Below are 22,293 nucleotides of genomic sequence, written 5' to 3' on the forward strand. Positions count from 1 at the left end.
GCATGTAACATTCTTATATGTACTCATTCCAAAGGGGACCCAACAGAATGTGGAAAATTTCTAATAACATACATAAATAAAGTTTTTGCTGAAGATAATTCTGAATTGGTTGAAGCAGTGCATCAATAGAGAGCTGCTGGAAATTCAAGCCAGACAGAGGATGAAGGATATCATTGTTCATGTTAGAGGGATCTTGACTGAAAGCAGAGGTCACTAGAATGCTTACTTGTGTTTTATTGACTACGCGGGGGCATATTCACAGTTTTCTTGATTGTGTGGTTTAGAACAAACTGATTAACATTGAAGATAATAGTAATTCCAGAACACATTGTTGTGCTCATTCAGAACCTAGCTGTACATGAACCAAGAGGCCGTTGTTCTAACAGAACAAGGGAATACTACATGGTGTAAAACCAGGAAAAGGTATGTACATTACGACTGAAGGCAGGCTCGCTAACAACTTATGATAAGCAGATGGCACAACCTTGCTTGCTGACAGCAAAGAGGACTTGAAGCACTTGCTGATGAAGATAAGAAACTACAGCCTTCATTATAGATTGCAAATCTGTAAAGGAAACAAAAGTCCTCACAACTGGGCCAATAGACAACATCATGATTTATCATAAAGAGAAAGAAAATGAAGTTGTCATGGAATTCCTGTGGCTTTGGTTCACAGTCACTGCTCATGGAAGCAGCTGCCACTAAATCAAATGGCATATTGCATGGGAAAATGTGCATGAGACCTATTTAAAGTGTTAAGTGCAAAGGTTTTACTTTGAAGAGTAAGGTGTATGTGGCCCAAGCCATAATGTCTTTAATTGCGTCATAAACATGTGAAACTTGGACAGTGAATAAAGAAGACCACAGAAGAACTGGTGCATTTGAAGTGTGGTGCTGAGGAAGAATGTTGAAAGGCCTGCCAGACAAACAGATCTGTCTGCACAAAGTACAGTTAGAGTGCTCTTTAGAAGTAAGGATGGTGAAACTTCATCTCATGTACTTTGAATATGTTATCAAAATATATGTCCCTGGGAAAGGACCTAAAAACCAGCAATTCAAACCCACCGGCTGTATGACAAAGGTGTGGCAGTCAGCTTTCATAAATTCATGCCCAGTATTCATGCCCATTGATTTACAAGATTTACAACCTTGGGAATCCATTGAGGTAATTTTAGTCTATTGTAGTCTCTCAGTTGGAATTCTCTAGATGGCAAAGGTCTTTTTATAAGCAAAGTAGTGATAATTTGCTTGGTCATTTGTTCCTTTATTAGTGACCGGTGAACTAATGCCTGTAGCACGTAGCTTCTGGTCTTATCTGCTTAGATACACCTCTTGTCTGTCATAACTTTTGTTTGTTTCTCAGCCTGATTTCTGAGGGGCTACTATAGAATGATCTAATTAATGATTAGAGTTTGTGGCTTAACCTTTTAATCAGTTAGATTTTACTATTTACTATTTGATGTGTTTGTAGCCTGAAGATGTAGCAATTCACATGTTTTTGCTCCAACCAAGGACTGGTTTCCTGGAGCCTTGCTTTGAGGTCACTCTAGAGAGAGTATAGCCATTGGGCATGAATATTGTCTTCCAGGTTGCCAGGGATGGCTGGGTATTATTGTTAAGCTTGGCTTTCTAGGATTTAACTCCAAATCCCAATAGCTTATTATTCTCTCAGTGTTTTATCAGAGGTTCAAAAGCCCCTTCTACCAGTGAGGCTTTGAAATATTTTTTTTGAGTCTAGGATCCCTGGTGATATAGTGGTTACATTTTGGGCTGCTGTCCTCAGTGTTTGCAGTTCTAAACCACCAGCAGCTCCTCAGGAGAAAGGCTGGACTTTCTACTCCCATAAATAGTAACAGTCTCAGAAACACACAGTGGATTGCTGAGTCAGCATTGACTTGATGGCAGTAAGTGTATTATTATTTTTTTATGTGTGACATAAGTAATGTTTTCATATCTTATATATATATATATATTTCTTTGCTTGCTTCTGAGTAGATGCACCTAGTGTATGTGCACAAGCTTCTCAATGCCAGAGCTAGATGTGATCCCAGGAGAACTTTGCTTGGCAATTTTTTTCCCCCTGGTTCCCGCTATTAAACTTCTGGATACTTTGCTATTTTGATGTGCCATGGAGCTTTCCACCAAAATGTCCTTTGTTTCCAGCAATGGCTTAGCCACGGAAGTTTCCAATTTCTGTTTCAAATAGTCAGTACATTTAGACAGAGCTAATATAGTTTTTAAGGAGCCCTGGTGGTGTAGTAGGTTATACATTGGACTACTAACCATAAAGTTGGTAGTTTGAAACCACGAGCTGTTCCTTGTAAGAAAGATGAGACTTTCTATCCCTGTAACCACTTACAGTCTTGGAATACCACAGGGGCAGTTCTACTCTGGCAAATAGTGTCTCTGCGAATTGGAGTCGATTTGATGGCAGTGGTGTGGGGTTTCTTTTTAATCATATAATTCATGTAATTACCTTTGTCCCTGGGAAGAATCTCTCTGCACCTGAGCAGTTTCAGGGATCTGTTTTCTTATATGCCACCTTTACGGTATATGTGGACACTTGGGAAATCTTTCTTAGCCTACCCCTCCTGGTGTGCGCCTTTTTTTGCTCTTATGAGTAAGCTAATGTAAGAGTGAATGAAACTTACAGCCTTTCATACCTAGAGCTTTTGTCCTCCTCAAATAGGGCACTGGATGAGGGAAGGGAAACCCAGTCCTCTCTGCCACACCTGCTTAAAATAGAGTATCTGTAACTTGGGGCTGAGGGGCATGAGAAGTGCCACCAACAATCTGCTTCTCCTTGGAAGCCATGCCCTGAAGTGGGAGCAGGAAGAGAGGGAGACCCTGTCTTCTTGGTCTGAGTAGAGTGCCCAAGATAAAGCTTCTGTTACATAAGCTGAGTACACATGAGGGAAGGGAGTAAGTTGTGTCCTAAATGTCTTCGGGTATTTTATAGATTTTTTTAAAAAATGAATGTTTTTCTAATTTCAGTATGCCCTTAGGACAACTTCCAGAAACTTTAAATGAGTTTTTAAAAATACTTTTGACCAGTAAAATTTTTGCTAAGTAGAGGTTTCTTATTCTACTGCTTTGGAAGTCTTGTTATCTGCCTCCAAATTAGATTTTAATGCTTTTACTAGACTATCTTAAAAACGCGTCGATGAACTGAGAGTTTGGCTAAGTAAAGTATTGGCATTATTGAAAACAGCTAAAACATCTTTGTTTCTGATTTTAACTTACTGATAATAAAACCTGCAATAGTGGTTTGGCAGGACACCTGTTCTTCCTTGTACTCCTGTTGTTAGCTCGTCATCTCCCACTAGCCTCCCTTGTCATTTTGGATCTGTTCATTCAGTTGTGTCTATAGGGTCCCCTGATCTGGGTTTAATCTACCGAAAAACATACAAAATCAAGACCGAATAAAAACAAATGGCTTAACAAAAATGACAGAATGACATAGAAAAACTTCAGCCGAAAACAAAGCGTAAAATACTGAAAACTGGAGCAATTATAAATTGGATCAAGAGAGAGAGCAAGGGCCAAGCATCACATTTTGACCTAACTCCAGCTGCAGTAATCCTTCCTGATCACAGGTCTTCCTGCCCCTGCCCACAGTCAGAGAGGGTTCACCAGAGGCTTAATCCACCTGGGGGAATCCTTTGAATAGGTTTTGGGCTTTCACTGTCATCTGCAACTTTCTGCTTGGTTTTTTGTTTTTTTCAGAGATTCTCAAGGCATTTTGGTTGATGACTTTCTGGAGAACCAAAGAACAAGATCTGCTTATTAAAACACACACACACACACACACACACACACACACACACACACACACACACGGATGGCTTAACACAAAAGTAAATAAGAATTTTAAATTAAATGATAATTTTGAAAAGCAGATATTATTGTTTGGGGGCCCAGAAAGTCAACAAAGCAAAATGCCCTGAGCATCCAAAACAGTGTTGCCATGATGTTTGCTTTTGGCTAATGTGCTCTTCCTTCTACTGGGTCACTTCTACTTCTTGGATGCTTTGATTGGGTTTTATCTTCAGGATTATACTGATAAAGCCACATTTCCTCTCCTATTATAATTCTTTAGGAGAAAATGCTATAGGATCTTGATTTCACTTGTAAAATTGCCGTTGAAAGTTCTACTTTTTGTCTACACCTACCCAGGCACAAGAAATTTGACACCCGTTGAGAAGAAACTACTCAACTTAAATTTTTCAGTCAGAATTAGTGAGTTGAATCAATTATATTTCTATTGGGTGATGTTTCTGCTATGAATCATCAGTCCTTTTCAGTTAGAACATGAGCAAGTTTAACTTTTTACTAAAAAATAATTGCAGGGGGGGGTCTACTATGTTAGACTTCTTATTCAACATCCTTTTGTCCCATTTTAAATTGAGTTATTCATTTGTGAATTGCTAACTTGGGGGAGGGATATTTTTCCATAAACTTTGTAAAGTATCAGTGATTTCACCATTCTTCTACCCAAGGCTTCAGTATAAATTTGGTGTTGGTTCTTGCTTCAGGTTTAGCAGTATTCATGCTGATCTGAGAAGGACTCTTTTAATTGATGTCTATCCTCCTTAGTACAGCAAATTAAATGCTTTTTAGACATGTTGTAATGAGTTGCACAAGTTTATTTTGGTGCAAAAAATTTTAGAATCCATGCACTTTTTTCATAACATGGAATTTTATGTAGATAACATCATGAGAAATGGAGAAATGTTGAAGTTGTCAAGGTTTTTCTCTTAGTTGGATCTACAAGCAGTGCTCATGGAAGCAGCAGTCAAGCGAATAAAAAAACGTATTGCATTAGATAAATCTGCTGCACATGACCTCTTTGGAGTATTGAAGAGCCAGGGATGTTTTCTTTAAGTGCAAAGGTGCACCTGACTGAAACTGTGATATTCTCCATCGCCTCATATGCATGTGAAAGTTGGACATTGAGTAAGGAAGATTGTAGAAGAATAGATATATTTGAATTGTGGTGCTGGAGAAGAATATTGGAAGTACCATGGACTGCTAAAAGTACAAACTGATTTGTATTGGAAGAAGTAAGGCCAGAGTGCCCCTTACAGGAAAGGACAACAAGCTATTCCTCTTACATACTTAAGTCATGTTGTCAGGAGAGACCAGTCCCTGGAGAAGGACATCATGCTTGGTAAAGTGGAGGAGTGGTGAAAAAAAAGGCCCTCAAAGAGATGGAATGACACTGCATCAGTGGGCTCAAGCATAGGAATAATTGTGAGGAGCCGTGCAGTTTCGTTCTGTTGTACATAGGGTCACTTGTTGGCACCTAAAAACAGCAATACCATTCTTCTTCTATAGTGTAAGCATCTTAAATGAATGGATCATTTCTCACTCATCTGTTTACTCCAACTTAGTTATAATATACAATCCAATTTACTAGAGTTGACAGAAGACAACTTGTTTTTTACTTTCCTTACTCAGCTCAGATATTGACTTTTTAAAGTTTCTTTCTGTCTAGTCAAAAGTAATCATATGCTGTTCTTCTGTTCCAAAACCATTTTTGTAGCTTTTATAATATTTATAATTATTTATGTAAATTGTTCAGCTCCCTCTGTTGATTATAAAATCTAAGTATTTTTTAATTTTTAATTGCCATATACTTTATACATAATGTTTAATTATCAGGTAATTGAATACATGAAGAATAAGTGAATTATGTAATCTTTTGTTTTATAGCCGAGAGACCCACAAGATTGCAGTATTTTATGTTGCTGAAGGACAAGAAGATAAACACTCCATTCTCACCAATACAGGAGGAAGTCAAGCCTATGAGGATTTTGTAGCTGGTCTTGGCTGGGAGGTATTGATTTTAAATTATATCAAACACTTATAGAGAGGAAGAGTTTTTGTTTTTTTTTTAATTGTTTCTTTATACCTTAGTTATTTACAAGCATTGTTTTAATGGCTAGTTAAAGTTAAAGTTTCTACCTCACATCTCATCTACAAAGACAACAGTGGCTGGAACTTTGAGTATAATGTCAGTGTATTGTACCAACAGATTTAGAAGATCCAAATTTTCCTTGTAGTTCTGATCTGTAGAGTAATGGTTACTTCAAAGTAGATATCTACCTTAGAACTACATAAAAGTTTCCCAGGGATTATGGGACTATGTTTAGTTTTAAGGAAATTGGTTTCCAGTTCCTCAACCTCCTAACCTTCATTCTTCTCCCCTCTTGAATCTTAAATTGTCTCGGAGGGCATTGGCAACAAAAAAGAGGAATTCCTCCCAGGGGAGGGCTTCCTCCTGAGACTTCCTTGATAGCAAAGCAAGAAGTAGAACACCTAATATTGTTAAGATGGCAATCCTGCTCTAAGTGATCGATAATTGACCATAGAATCATGAGAATCATGATTCATTGGAATCTATATCTCAATCTGAGTTGATTTCTGTATTAGGTTGGGTTGACCACAGAAATAATCCACTCATATATGAGAAATGATACCCTCATATGTTTAAGAAAATGCTTTATATCAAGAAGTAACTACTTATTACTACTGATATAAAGCATATAAATAAAACATTTCAGCCCAGTCCAACTCAAGTCCTTAAGTCCAGTACTAGTCTATCAGTCCCTCTTCACGCCATATGTAATGATGCAGAATGCAGGGGCATCACAGGCCAGTGGTGGCAAAATTGTGTGGATCAAAGGTTGTTGGAAATATGGAAGGGCTCCAGCAGCCATCCATGGTGGCCAGCCAGCAGGAAGGAAAGGGCAGAGAAAGAGGAAGGTGTCCTGCATGTCGTTATGGGAAAGCCATGTCCACAAGTAGCCCCATCAGCCTGGGACCTGATTGACAGGTTGGATACCACCCCTTCACTTTTATATATCTTCAAGTTGACATAATATGTCAATTTGTAACTATGTAACTCTGACAATTTCTTTTTTTAAATCTATAAAATGATTCAAAAATTAATATGGAAGTGGAAAGGAACTATAATAGGCCAAACAATTTAAAAGAAAAGTGCATACTTCTTAATTTCAAAACTTATTCAAGCAACAGCAATTAAGACAGTGTAGCACTAGCAAAATGACAAACATACAAGGTAATGAAACAGAATTAAGAGTCCAGAAGCATAAACATGATTCCGTGGTCAACTGATTTTGAAAAGAATACCAAGACCGTTCACTGGGTAAGAGCAGTCTTTTCAACCAATTATACAAGCACATGTGTATAGGTATATGCAAAAGAATAAAATTAGACTCTTATCTCACACTGTTTATACAAATTAAGTCAAAATTTAGTCAAAGGTCTAAATGTAAGAGTTAAAGTATAATAATCTTTTAGAAGATATGCAGAGGTAAACTCTAATGGTCTCAAGATTTGGCAGTGGATTCTTAGGATATCATAGCACAGGCAATGAGGGAGAAAATTAGATAAATAGAACTTCATCAAATTTAAGGCTTTTGTGTTTCAAAGGATACTATCAACAAAATGAAAATACAGCCCCAAAAGTTGTAGAAAATAATTGCAAATCATATATGTGTTCAGGAATTTGTATCTATAATATAAAAAAAACTTAATGCTATTCAATAATAAGGTCCATAATTTGATTAAAAGGTAGGTGTTTTAGTCTAGGTAAACTAGAGAAACAAATTCATGGAGACACTCATAGTTGTATAAGAAGGAGGTTTATGTTCAAGAGCAATTGTATATTCAGGAAATACCCCAATCCAGTCCAGATCAAGTCCATAAGTCTGTTATTAAGCCATATGTCCGATACCAATCTACAAAGCCCTCTTCAGACTCAGGAAACACATGCAATGACAACGAATGCAGGAAGATCACAGGCCAGTGGATGCAAAGTCTGGGTACAGTGGCAGTAGGAGCATCTCAGCACTGACAGGGGTCACCATTTGGCTCCTCCAGTTCCCAGGGCACAGGGTCTATCAGTGTAGTGCCATGTGTCTTGTCAGTAGAGTGTCTCTCAAGGAGTGAGCAGAGAGAGAGAGTGTCCCCCGCCTCCAAGGAGGAAATCCCAGAGTTCCCAGAATTCTCAGGAGAAGGCCATGCCCACACAGAGGCCTCATTGGCTATAACTCAATTGATAAACTAGACTCCACGCCTTCACTTTAATTCTCTCAAGTCTCAAATTGACACCAGATTATGTAACTACCACAGTAGACAAAGATCTGAACAGGAATTTCTCAGGAAAAATACACACACATACATAAAAGGACAATACACATAGGAGAGGATACGTAACATTAGTCGTCAAAGACATGTATCTAAAAACTATTTACACCTTTAAAAACCACACTCACAGCCATCGAGTTGGTACTAACCCAAAATAAAAAACAGTTCTCATAAATTCAGTTGAAGTTTATAGCAATCATGTATTTATAGGATTCATTTGGGTGGAGGCTTATAGAGCAGATCATTAGTTTTACATCCAACAGTTTATACACATTTGGTTTCAGCTCACCCATTTTAGTTCCCTCAGTGGATTATCACATATTCTACTTCTCGAGTTTGCTGTTTCCACTCCTCCTCCTTGCTTAACCCTGCTGCCCTTTTTATTTTAAGTGATTGATTATTCTAACACAAGGATGAGTTCAGTTCCAGACCTAAACGGTGACTAACGGTCATAATTCTGAGGCCCCTACCAGTCTCTGTTCATCCAATTTAAGCCTGCTCTCTTTTGTGATTTTTAGTTGTGTTCTACATTTTTCTTCCATTGTACCCAGGACCTTCTAATGTGATCCTTTTCAAAGCAATTGGTTGTAGTAGCTAGTCACCATCTTAATCTTGTCTCAGGGTTATGGAAAGTATGTTTGCATGATCGATTTGATTATTTCCATGTGAGTTTTGATTTTCATTACTCCCTGTTGCTCTGGATGCAGAGAAACAATAACTTTTAATCCCATACTGAACTCTTTACAGGAGGAATCTGTCACATCTTTCTCCCATCAAGCAGCTATTGGATTTGAAGCACTGTTTTCGGTTACCAGATAGGAGTTTTACCATTGTGCCACCGGGTTTCTTTTCTTTTTTTATGTTTTACTTAATTATTTTATTTTATTTTTTCCTAGTTCAATCATTCAGTCATATCAAGAAGAATTGTACGATCATTATCACATCAATTTTAGAGCATTCCCCTCCATGGTTCAATCTCCTTTGAAATGAGTTGTGCAATCACAATCAGTTCTGGTGTCCTTCTCCCTTCCCGCCTTCATTATTTACTCCTGAAATCCCCATTCCCTCCCTATTACCACTCCACTCCTGCATACCCTATAAACCTTTGTATCTGTTATTACTATGATGCATCCACGCCTCCTGTGCTTCATGCTGGGAAACCCAACAGAAATCAATAAAAAACAAAATCGCCCTAAGGTGATTAAAATCATAATAGTATAAAGACAAAAATACAAATAATATGTGAGAAAGAAAAGACCAGTATTCAAAAAGCATGGGAAGAAATTTCTGTCACGGAACAACTAGGAGATACTTGCACCCAGTACAAGTTCAAGTCGTGTCTCCAGGGAGGTCATGTGGCCAAGTACCAAGTTCAGTTCATCATAATCAAGATTACTGTAGTCTCTGCCTGTTTGAGACTCTTAGCTTGTGACTAGAGTGGATCTGCCAGCAGCTCAGTCTGACTAGGCATTCTGCAGATGAGTTTTGGGTTCCCACTGCCCTCCATTACCTTCTACAAATGGGGTGTTCATAATTTTAGCTCTGATAACTTTTCTCTTCACCATATCGAATTTTGTAAGTGTCATCTTTGGATCACACAAGCTGGTGTTCTTCCATGGGGACTTATTTGACTCTTCGCTTAGATGGTTACTTGTTTAAATACAAATGTTTAGGACAGCAGACACTATTCTGATTGATAGCCAGGCACCATCTACTTTCTTCACCACACTTTGCTGTAGCACCTTTATCTTCAGTGATCATTTCATGAAGGTGAGTATCAAACAGGGCTATGATATAAGAACTAATTGTTTTTAAGTTGGAGCTAGGATTTAATGTGAGCACAAACGGGCTTCTTTTCTTATCCACTAGGATGGCTAATGCATGAAAACATTGAGGAAATGACCTAGAAACTGAAATACTCAACTAAGTAGTCTATGCTAAGAAATTTGGCAGAAAACTACCTGGCCAATTGACTGGAAGAGACCCATATTTGTGCCCATTCCAAAGTTATCCAATAAAAGGAGAAAATTATCAAACAATATTTAGTAATAGCAAATGCAAGTAAAATTTAAAAAAAAAATAACTTTAAAATATTATCAGCAGGATATAGATAAGAAAATACCAGAAATTCATGCCAGATTCAGAAGAGGAGATGAAATTAAATATAGTATTATGCAGAATGGGAATTCCAGAATACTTAATTGTGTTCATGTGGAAGCTGTACATAAACCAAGAGGCAATCGCTCAAGCAGAAGAAGAAAAAATACGGCATGGTTTTAAATCGGGACCAGTGTGTGAGTCAGAGTTACAACCTTTGATCGTAATTATTCAATCTATATGCTGAACAGATAATCAAAGAAACTACTATATTAAGAACATGACATCAGAATTAGAGAAACTCATCAGCAACATATGCTATGCAGATGATACACTCTGCTTGCTGAAAGTGAAGAGGATTTACACTGCTGAAGTTCAGAGTACAACTTTTAGTATGCGTTACATCTTAACATAAGACAAAAATCTTCATAGCTGAACCAATAAAAAGTATTATGATATAAACAGAGAAAGGATTGAAGTTGACAAAGGTTCTATTTTACTTAGATCCACAATCAATATTCATGGAAACAGCATTCAAGAAATCAAATGACCTCTTTTTGAGGTGTTAAAAAAAAGATGTTATTTTGAAGCCAAAAATGTACATGACATAAATCATAATCTTTTCAGTCACCTCATATGCACGCAATAGTTGAACAACGAACAAGAAAGACTGCAGAAGAATTGTAATCTTTTCAGTCACCTCATATGCACGCAATTGTTGAACAGCGAACAAGAAAGACTGCAGAAGAATCGAGCGTCTGAATTCTGGTGTTGATGAAGAATATCAATCTGCCATGGAATGCCAAACGAACAGATTCATCTGTCATAGGAAAAGTACATCCACAGTGCTCCTTTGAAGCGAGGGGGCAAGACTTCGTCTCATAGTCCCTGGAAAGGTTATCGTGCCCGGTAAAGGATAAGATCAAGCCAGTAGACCAACATCGTAAGCTCTTCTGTCGAACAGTGTGTGTGTCCCAGTCATGGCCCTGACCACAATTCAGAAGACCTACGAGTAACTATGATCAGCTGCCAACCAGGTTTTTTGTGACCATTTTCTTTGACGCCCCTCTTCCCGGCCCCCAGCACCCCCATTCCTTTTAAAGTTCTGTACCTCAGCAAACTGTTGGACACAATTATGACCTCCTCCTAATTGTTTTCATCTGGATGGTGTGTCTCTGTAGTTCTCTTGTCCTTGTACTGTTTAAAAGAGCCCTACTGGCATAGTGGGTTGAACTATTAATTGCAAAGGTCAGCAGTTTGAAATCACCAGGTCCTCTTCGGGGAAAAAAGATGAGGCTTTCTATTGCCATGAAGAGTTACAGCCTCAGAAATCAACAGGACAATTTTACACTGCCCTAAAAGGTTGCAATGAGTTGGAATCGAGTAGATGTCAGTGGGTTTTATTTTATTTTGTTTTGTTGGCCCATTTATGAATTAATGTTCTCTTTAAATAAAATTATAAATAAGGGAGCATACCCCACAAGAAAGTTGAAAGGGTTAGGAAAGAAGGCAGAATGGCAAGAAGAAACACAGGGAGAAATCAGAGTAAGTGATGGTACTTTGAGAGGGTGGCAATGGATAATTTGAAACAAAATGTGTATGAATTATAAATGTATAAGTTGTCATGTAAAACTGGCAATTTAATCTGTAAACCTCACCTAAGTCACAGTAATACACATTTTTCAAAGAAAACGTCCAGGATCTGTGACAGAGGAATCCTTTCCAGGAGATGGATTTACACAATGGCAGCAACAATGTGCTCAAACAGCACCAGTTGTGAGAATGGTACATGATAAGGCAGTGTTTTATTCCTTTGTATATAGGGTCACTATAAGTTAGATTGATCTGATGGTTGCTAACAACAGCACAGGATGACTAAACTGTAAAAATCAGATAGCAATAAATGTGGGCTAGGGTGAGGAGAAATCAGAACTCTTCCATACTGTTGGTGGCAATATAAATCGTTAGAATACAGCCCAGTGGAACTTCTGATACGTGATCTAGCAATTCCATCCTAAGAGAAATTAAAACACATGTTCACTCAAAAACTTGTTTACAGATACAGCAGCATTATTTATAGGGTTCAGAAAGTGGTCAATGTGCATCAATTTCTGGTTGTGATATTATACCTTACTTTTCATTGGTGAAATCAGGGCAATGAATATATGGATCTCTTTTAACTATGTCTTACACCTTCATGTGCATTTATAATTATCTTAAGATAGAAAATTCAAGTAAAAAAATTAGTCTGTTGACATTGGGCCTCTACTCAAGTCTTCCCTCAATGCAAGAACACTTTGTTCTAATAACCTGGTATTCTGTTATGCTCACGTTCCTGATAACGATTGCTGGAGAAGAAAATGGGTACACAAGCTAATGTGGTGAAGGAAGCTGATGGTACCTGGCCACTACAAGATAGAGTGCCTGAGGTCTTAGAGGCTTGAAGTTAAACAAACAGCCATCTAGCAGGGAAGCATCAAAGCCCACATAGAAGAAGCACACTAGCCTGTGTGATCATGAGTGTCAATGGGATCAGATATCAGGCATCAGAAGACCCAAAACAATCCTATTGATGCGAACGAGGCGGGTTGGAATGGAGACCCAAAGCCTATCTGTAGACAATTGGAGATCCCCTCACAGAAGGGCCATAAGGAAGGGACGAGCCAGCCAGGGTGCAGTATAGCACCAACAAAACACACAACATTCCTCTAGTTCTTTAGTGCTTCCTCCTCTCCAATATCATGACCTCAGTTCTATTGTACAAATCTGGCTAGACCAGAGCATGTATACTGCTGCAGATAAGAACTAGAAACACAGGGAATCCAGAACAGATAAACCCCTCAGGACCAATAATGAGAGTAGTGATACCAGGAGGGTAGGGGGAAGGTGAGGGAGAAAGGGGGAACCGATCCCAACGATCGACGCACAATTCCCCACCTCCCCACCCCCCAGGGGATGAACAACAGAAACGTGAGTGAAGGGAGACAGCAGACTGTGTAAAATATAAAAATAAAAGTAATTTATAAATTATCAAGGGTTCATAAGGAGGGGTGGAAGGAGGCCTGATACCAAGGGCTCAAGTAGAAAGAAAATGTTTTGGAAATGTTAATGGCAACACGTGTACAAATGTGTTTGATACAACTGATGTATGGATTGCTTTAAGAGCTGTAAGAGCCCCAAATAAAATTATGTATTAAAATTTTTAAATGCTTATGATCAGTAACCATCTGGAAAAAAAATTAGTCTGTTGAAAGGGCTTAAAGACTTACATAAAAGGACAGGTGCTCCATGTTGGTGGATTGGAATACTTAATATTTTGTCAATACTACCCCAAATTACACAGTCCAACAAAATTTTTTTCCTGGTGTCTTGGGTTTTATACCTGTTTCTGGTGCTATCTGGGGTACTGATTTAGAAAATTGCACTGGATGGACCACTTTAGCTTTAGTTTCTTATATATGAATTTTATAAAAATTTAATTTACTCTTTAAAAGATCTCTGCAGAATCAGGATTTCATAACAAGCTTTCATATTTGAAGGGGGAAATTTACATATTTCAATTACCCACATTTTTTGTGCGTACAATGACCTTTGTTTCACAGCTATTTGCTTGTTTTCCTGCAATGCACACTGGTCTGCACTTGCATCTTGTACCCATTCCCCCTTTCTGTGTGCTGTCACAGTTCTCAGAGGGTGAGTCTAGCATGTCTGATATCACACAAGGTAAAGAAAGAAGGGGCAGTGACAGTAGTATCTCAGAAACTACACACAGTGAACGTTTTAACCAGAATAAATTCAGTGATCTGATCAGGGTCTTAAATCTTTCCATGGACCCTTTTGAATTCCTTGCCTCCAAACTAAAGGAAAAGAATGTATTTCACCTTCGTATAGAAATTACATTTTATCCAAGGCGAGAAAATTTACTACCATTGTTTACTGAAAACAGCAACTTAGTATTCTGCAATGACATCAAAAACCTTCTGAAGAAAATTCGTCTTTCAAATTATAACCCATGTGAATGGTGTCTTTTCATCCACAATTGAAAACATTATTTGAATTGTGTTCTTTTAAATAATGGCGGCAAATATAATTCTTTTCCAGTTAGTCACTCCACCAAGATGAAAGAAGAGTCCAAGGCCATCTCTTTAGTCTTGGAAGAGATAGATTACCAGTAATGGCAGTGGATGGTTTGTGTGGACTTGAAGATGGTTAATTTGCTTCTTGATCAACAAAGTGGCTGCATAAAGTACCTTTGCTTTTTATATCTTTGGGATAGTAGAACCAAACACGAACATTGGGTGAGAAAAGACGGGCCTCTGAGGGAATATATAGTCATTTGATTACACGATGTAATCAATGAACTTTTGGTAGCATGAGATAGAATGTTACCACCATTACATATAAAGCTAGGCCTGATGCAACCATTTGTAAAAGCTTTGAATAAAGACAGTTGGACGACTTAAGTATATAGCACATATGTTACCTGGGCTTACCATGGAAAAACCGAAGGCAGGAAATAGCCCACATTTCATAAGTCTACAGATAACTTATAAATAGCTCACACTTCAAATCAGATAACTTATAAATAGCCCACATTTCATAGTGTCAATGAATGAAATTGAATCATGTGCCTGGTCTTCATTTGTTCTTGTTTTGAAAATCTTCTTGACAATAAGAAGACAGACAACTACACAATTAGTATAGGATATGCTCTTTCATTTCAGTAGGTTTGGCGGTAGCGTGAGTATGAAAGTTCATTATCTGCTATTACTTAGATCATTTGCAAAGAACCTTGGTGACTTAAGGGAAGAGCAAGGTGGAAGATTTCACCAAGACACAAAAACTGGAAACCAGATACCAAGGAAGATGAGATGCACACGTAATAACAGACTACTGTTGGGATCTTCTGCGAGGCTGCCCTGGCAGGTCACTCTCAGAAGTCTTAGAAAAAGAGCTTCTGAAGTGTCGAATGACGGGAGAGTTTGTCTTAGAAATCTGTGCTTTTGGTAGAATTAATTAAATTTTCATGTAGTATACTTTTAATTACTAATATATTTCCTGGTTAAATGATATTAATTTAAACACTACATTAAAATATCCTGATTTTTTGGTAGTTGAGCATATGTTCTGTATCTCAAAAACTAAAGGTGATAGGGGAAAACTGGTGCCATTTTTTGAATCAGGTCAAATGTACCTAGAAGTAAGCCTAACACCTGAGGTACCAAAATGTGGGTTGACTGGCATTACCTATAACTTCAACACAATCCCAGTCAAAATTCAAACAGCCTTCATTACAGGTTATTAAGACCAATTCTCTACTTTATGTGGAATAGCAAGAGGCCCTGAATAAAGAAAAAGCAAAGTAGGAGGTTTCACTTCCTGATTTTAAAGCATACTGTGCAGCGACGGTCACCAGATAGCCAGGTACTGGTATAACACCAAGTCTAGAAATAATAGTTAACTGATATTTGACAACAGTTGCAGAGTGACATACCCTTTGGACATGTCCAAGCAGGGCACAGGCCATGGAGCTGCCTGGCTGAGCGATTGAGAGCCAGCCGGAGGCCTGCCTATGAGAATGACTGGGAAGAGGCTGTCTTGACCAAAAAACTGTGCCTTTTCTGTCCTGAATGGTAACCTGTTCATTTCCTTAATGAACTCTATAGTCCCGAGTGTGGACTGAATTCTGTTTGCCTATTGCAATGGATTATTGAACCCAGCAGATAATAGTGAGTGCATTAGAAAGGATGGTTGGTCTAAGAGTTGGTATTAAAAGAAGAAAGAAATGGAGGTTGTCTGACCTCAACCTCATCGGAATCAGCCTAGGGCAGTAAGTTCGATACTCCTTGTCCCTTTTGAAGTCAAGAAGGAGCCTTGGTAGCACTAGGTTCTGTGCACTGCTGTTCTGTGAGACAAAGATGAGGCTTTCTGCCCCATAAAGATTTGCAATCCAGGAAACAGTTCTACTCTGATCTATAGGGCTGCCATGAGTCAGAATCAACTCCATGGTAGTAAGTTTACAAAGTCAGGGGAGATCAGACTGTCCGTGCTATTCTTAAAGTATCTTATGAATTTTTAAATACGTACATATATTACTGACTGAAACAGTAAAATTTGAAAAAATATATAAAAGATTTAGACATACTAGTGCCATTAAAACTAGTCTTTCCTGAGCAGCCATGAGTAACTGACTCTGATATTTGAGACCTGTTCAGTTCATAGGGTGCTGGGATTTGTTTTGTGATTCTCCATTTTAAAATAATTACATTTTATTATTTTTAAGTATATGCATAAATGGTTTTCTTTGAACAGACATGACACGTTGTATGCTTTTCACTCTCCTTCCTGTCCTGTTTCCCCAGTTCTCTACAGTGAAAACAGTGACTAGTTTCTGAGCATTATACAAGTTTGAGGGATACTGTCCCATGCAATGAACTTGATATTAATATATACTACATTTATAACAAGGGAAAATAAGATATTTTAAAATATTAATGCACAGATTAATCTGTAATTTTTAAAAGCATTTGAAGGGTAATTAAATTCTGCATTTTTATGTTTTTATTCTGGACCATTGAGTATTTACAAACAAAAAGAGAGTTAGCTGAATATCTATCACGCACCTAATCATTTATATTATAAATTATAATTATAAAATTGCCTAATTATAAAATTGCCATTACTTTACTCCAAGTCATTTCTGGTCGTTTGGGGTTTGGGGTTTTTTGGGGTTTTTTTTGTATTATTTTGTTCCCTGGCCTAAATGTCCCCACACATCCTTTATAATGTACCATTAACGCCTAGTATGCTAACAAAAGACACATAGTACAGAGCAGTTGATTCTTCCTTAATTAAATCCTACTAATTAGAGACCCTCAAATACTTAAGAAAAAAATAGCAGTGTGAGGATCAGCTCTAATTAATAATTTTAGGTCAATTGTTGGTTGGTATACACAAAACACTTTGTTCCCATTGTCTCTTCACAGTGAGAATTTTAATTGGATCTTTTTCAGTAGTTTAGAGGTTTTATTGATTAGCTTTATGTGGTTCTTGGTTGCTTCTAGGTGAATCTTACAAACCATTGTGGCTTTATGGGAGGACTACAGAAGAACAAAAGCACAGGACTGACCACTCCATATTTTGCTACCTCCACAGTGGAAGTAATATTCCATGTATCCACAAGAATGCCTTCTGATTCTGATGACTCTTTGACCAAGAAAGTGAGTACTTTGAATTTTAAATCCTAGTAATTAAGAAAATATATAAAAATAAAAATATCATCGTTGATCTAGTACTATTTTTGGCCATAGTCCTCTTCAACCAAAACTATCTTCAGGAGCTATATTGTTATAGAGGAACAAAAAGATGATACGACAAGTTTAAAAATCTCTATTTAAATGGATAATATTACTTTTCAATTCCCAAATTAATGACATTTATATTGATTCAAAAACAACTAATTATTACAAATCACTTAAAATGTAGCATATGCTGTATCATAAATTTAAATAAACACTAACACAGGACAAAAAATAATTATTGTTATTTAAAATTAACAATTTTGTCTGTCACTTTGTCATACATACTATGGTGGCTTGTGATGCTAGACTCTGTCACTGGTATTTCACATAGCATCAGGTTCACCCAAAGTGAACCAGTTTCAGCAAAGCTTACAGACTTAAGAAGAAGGAATAGCCTATCCACTTTGGAGGAATTAGCCACTGAAAACCTTATGGACAGCATCGAAACACTGTCAGATACTATCATGCATAGCAGCAGAACATTGTCAAAAGAGGAGCCCCTCGGGTCAGAAGGCACTCAAAGTCGGACTGAGAAAGAGCTGCCTTCTCAAACAACAGTTGACCATAATTACATGAATGCCTTTGAGACCTTTTTTTTTGCTGATGGGGTGCGAATCAAAATGAAAAGAAACTGCTACAAACCTATTAAAAATTGGAACTTGAAATGTACAAGGTATGAATCAAGGAAAATTGGTAATTGTTAAAAATGAAACGGAAAGTTAAAAGATCAACATTCTAGGCTTATAGTGAGCTGAAATGAGCTGGTATTACCTATTTGGAATCAGAAAGTAATATGGCTTACTACGCTGTGAATAACAGATTCGAGAGGCATGCCCTTGCATTCATCGTCTAAAACAGTGGTTCTCAGCCTTCCTAATGCCATAACCCTTTAGTACAGTTCCTCATGTGGTGGTGACCACCCCCCCAACCATAACATTATTTTCCTTGCTACGTCATTGCTGTAATTTTGCTACTGTTCTGAATTGGGCGATCCCTGTGAAAGGGCTGTTTGACACCCCCCAAAGGGGTCGCAACCCACAGGTTGAGAACCGCTGGGCTACAAGGACATTTCAAGATCTGTCTTGAAATACAGTGCTGTCTGTGATAGAATATATCTGCCCACATAGCAGGAAATCCGGTCAATACAACTATTTTTCAAATTTATGCCCCAACCACTAAAGCTAATGATGCTAAAATTGAAGAATTCTGCCAGTGTCTTCAGACAGAAATTGATCAAACATCCAATCAAGATGCATTGATATTTATTAGTGATTGGAATGCAAAAGCTCAAAACAATCACCTATATTTGGAAAATATGGTCTTTCATAGGAATGAAACTGGAGACCACATGATAAAATTTTGAAAGACTAACCACTTCATAGTAAAGTCTTATTTTCAACAATAAGAGCAATTTTACATGTGGGTTTCTCCAGCTGGAATACACAGAAATTAAATGAACTCCATCTTTGAGAAGATCAACGACTAAAATGAGACCAGGGACTAACTGTGGAACAGACCATCAGTTGCTCATATATAAATTCACGTTGAAGCTGAATAAAATGAAAATAAGTCCATGAAACCTAAAATGTGATCTTGAGCCTATCCTGCCTGAATTTCCGAAAGCTCTCAAGAACAGCATTGCTGCATTGGGCACTAATGACAGAGGACCTAATGAAATGTGGATGGCAACAGGAACATCATTCATGCAGAAGTCAGAAGGTCATTTAAAAGAGGAAAGAAAGACAAGATCAAGGTGGATGTCAGAAGAGACTCTGAACTTTCTCAATTATAGAGTAGGTAAGGTAAATGAAAGAAATGATGTCAACGAGCTGAACAGAAAAGTTCAAAGGAAGAATACACTGAGCATAAATTAAATTGAAAAAACTAAAGAAAAACTTCAAACTTTGAATTGCAGTATTGGAAAGTTTCTGTGGGCAAAATATTGAGCACTGCAGGAAGCATCAAAAGAAGATGGAAAACGGGGTGAAAAGCTAAAGGTATGCAACCAAGCAACAAGGGGAGCAAAGCAATGAAGTACCCCGAGAATACTAAAAATAGGCTTGGGGGGCAGGGCGTGGCACCCCTCAGACTACTGGAAAACACTCCTACAGATCAACAAATAGACAAACAATTTATAGGTTTTTCTTTTTGTTGTTGTTTTGTTTTCTTTTGTTGTTTTTATTATTATCTCTGCAAGTCTATCTAGATAAGGTAGGTAGGATAAATAATCCGGAGGAGAAACCAACAGGAACATGGGAGAAGGGAAGGCAGGGAGAAAGGAAGTGGGTGTTAACAAACCCAAGGGCAAGGAAACAACAAGTGATCTAAAATGAACGGAGAGGAATGGCGTAGGAGGCCTGGTAGGGCTTGATCAAGGGTAATGTAACCAAGGGTAACTACTGAAACCCAAATGAAGGCCGAACATGATAGTGGGACAAGAGGAAAGTAAAAGAAAATAGAGGAAAGAACTAGGAGGAAGAGAGCATTTATAGAGGTCTAAATATAGGCATGTACATAGGTAAATATATATAACGATAGGGAAATAGATCTATGTACATATACTTATATGTTCAATATCAAGGTAGCCGATGGACATTGGGTCTCTACTCAAGTACTCCCTCAATGCAAGAAAACTTTGTTCTAATAACCTGGCATTCTGTGATTCTCACATGGGTGCATAGCAAATGTAGTCAAGAAAGCTGATGGTGCCTGGATATCAAAAGATATAGCATCTGGGGTCTTAAAGGCTTGAAGATAAACAAGTGGCCATCTAGCTGAGAAGCAACAAAGCCCACATGGAAGAAGCACACCAACCTGTGCCATCATGCAGAGGTGTTGATGGGATCAGGCATCGAAGACCCAGAACAAAAAAATCATACCAATGTGAATGAAGGGGAGTGCGGAGTGAGCACTCAAAGCCCATCTGTAGACAATTGGACATTCCATACAGAAGGGTCACAAGGAAGTGACAAGCCAGTCAGAGTGCAGTATAGCACTGAAACATACAACTTTCAACTAGTTCTTTAATGCTTCTTCCCCCTCCCCCACCATTATACTAAGCACAATTCTACCTTACAAATCCGGCTAGACCAGAGCATGTACACCGGTACAGATAAGAGCTGGAAACATAGGGAATCCAGGACAGATAAACCCCTCAGGAACAATAATGAGAGTATCTATACCAGAAGGGGAAGGTGGGGGAGGAGAAAGGGGGAACCAAACACAATGATCTACATATAATCTCCTCCCTGGGGCATTGGACAACAGAAAACTGGGTGAAAGGAGACATTGGTCAGTGTAAGACATGAAAAAATAATTTATAAACTATCAAGGGTTCATGAGTGAGGGTGGGAGAGGGAAAAATGAGCTGATAGCGTGTGCTCAAGTAGAAAGAAAATGTGGTGGCAACAGGTGTACACATGTGCTTGATACCATAGATTTATGTATGGACTGTGATAAGAGCTGTATGAGCTCTCAATAAAGTGATTTAAAAAAATAAAAGAAGATGGAAAAAGCACAGAGTCACTATACCAAAAGAATCACTCGACATTCAGTCATTTCAAGAGGTAGCATATAATCTGGAACCAACTAAAGCCGTGGTTCTCAACCTTTCTAATGCTGGGACCCTTTAATACAGTTCCGCATGTTGTAGTGACCCCAACCATCAAATTATTTTCGTTGCTACTTCATAACTAATTTTGCTACTGTAATGAATCATAATGCAAATATCTGATATGCAGAATGTATTTTCACGGTTACAAACTGAACATAATTAAGCATAGTAATTAATCACAAAACTATGAAATTATGGCAGTTCAAGATTTTGGCTAGAAGAATCGCTGCCCCTGCAGCTGCTAACCACAAAGTCAATGATTTAAACCAACCAAACCAGCCCCTCCTCCAGGAAAGATGAGGCTTCTGGCCCAAAAAGATGTACATCCTGGAAAACGCTCTATAAGGTTGATATGGGTGGAAATCGACTCTAATACAGTGAGTTTGCTTTGAGTTTTGACCTATTTCAGCGGTTGGGATTAGCCATGTTTCTGGTCACCAGAAACCTTTGAAGAATAAACTCGGGGAGTGTCACCCAGCCACCAGCGAAGGTGCTCGTGGTGTCAGTTTACTGTCCTGATTAAACACTTTGCAAAAGTTCTGGCCAGATGATAATTCACCATTTCCGTGTGTCTCCTCTCTTGACTCTTATTTAGCTTCTATCTTTTGGTCGGTGTTCAATCCATTTCTCTAACCTTTACTCTGAAGGTCAGGTTTCCAAAATTACCGTCCATATCTATTTAATCTAGTCTCATTTTGTTGTAGAGGGCTCAGGTAGCATGTTTTTGTGGTCGAGGTCTGGGTAACTTGTATGCTTAGTCTGCCATTTTGCCGAAGTCTCTAATCTTTGTGATGCTTGCCCTTAATGTGCTCCTCATTGTTTTAGTATGAAAGATTTATCTAAATAATAGCACTTTTATATTTTAGCTCTATTTTAGCATAAAATTCTCTTTGACAGAAGGTTAAATGTTTAAGCTTAATATAGCAGCAAGTTGTCTTATACCAGTTCTTAATAAAAAATTTTCTGTGTTGGTATTTTTTCTCCTGAATTTAATAAATTCCACATTAGTGATAATAAGTTGAGGCTGTGAACAATTGGATATCATTAGATTGTCCCCTCTTTCCTAGGTACATATATCTTTAGGTGTGTTAATCCATTCAGTTGGCA

The 22,293-nt window shown here is 38.0% G+C and overlaps 1 protein-coding gene across 11 annotated transcripts in view; it reads left to right on the top strand.

The window, feature by feature from the left end:
- RALGAPA1 (Ral GTPase activating protein catalytic subunit alpha 1) overlaps window positions 1–22,293 on the top strand; it is a 197,483-nt gene that overhangs the window by 127,762 nt on the left and 47,428 nt on the right. For all 11 annotated transcript variants that reach the window (XM_030885023.2, XM_030885024.2, XM_045287770.1 and 8 more), the window contains 2 exons: window positions 5,716–5,839; window positions 17,337–17,492. In XM_030885023.2, coding sequence (XP_030740883.1) covers window positions 5,716–5,839; window positions 17,337–17,492 — 280 coding nt within the window. The remainder of the gene's footprint in view (window positions 1–5,715; window positions 5,840–17,336; window positions 17,493–22,293) is intronic.

Source organism: Echinops telfairi, unplaced genomic scaffold (genome assembly GCF_000313985.2).
Source record: "Echinops telfairi isolate 266 unplaced genomic scaffold, ASM31398v2 ScPeMD7_18;HRSCAF=68, whole genome shotgun sequence".
In the NCBI taxonomy this organism is placed as follows: Eukaryota; Metazoa; Chordata; class Mammalia; order Afrosoricida; family Tenrecidae; genus Echinops; species Echinops telfairi.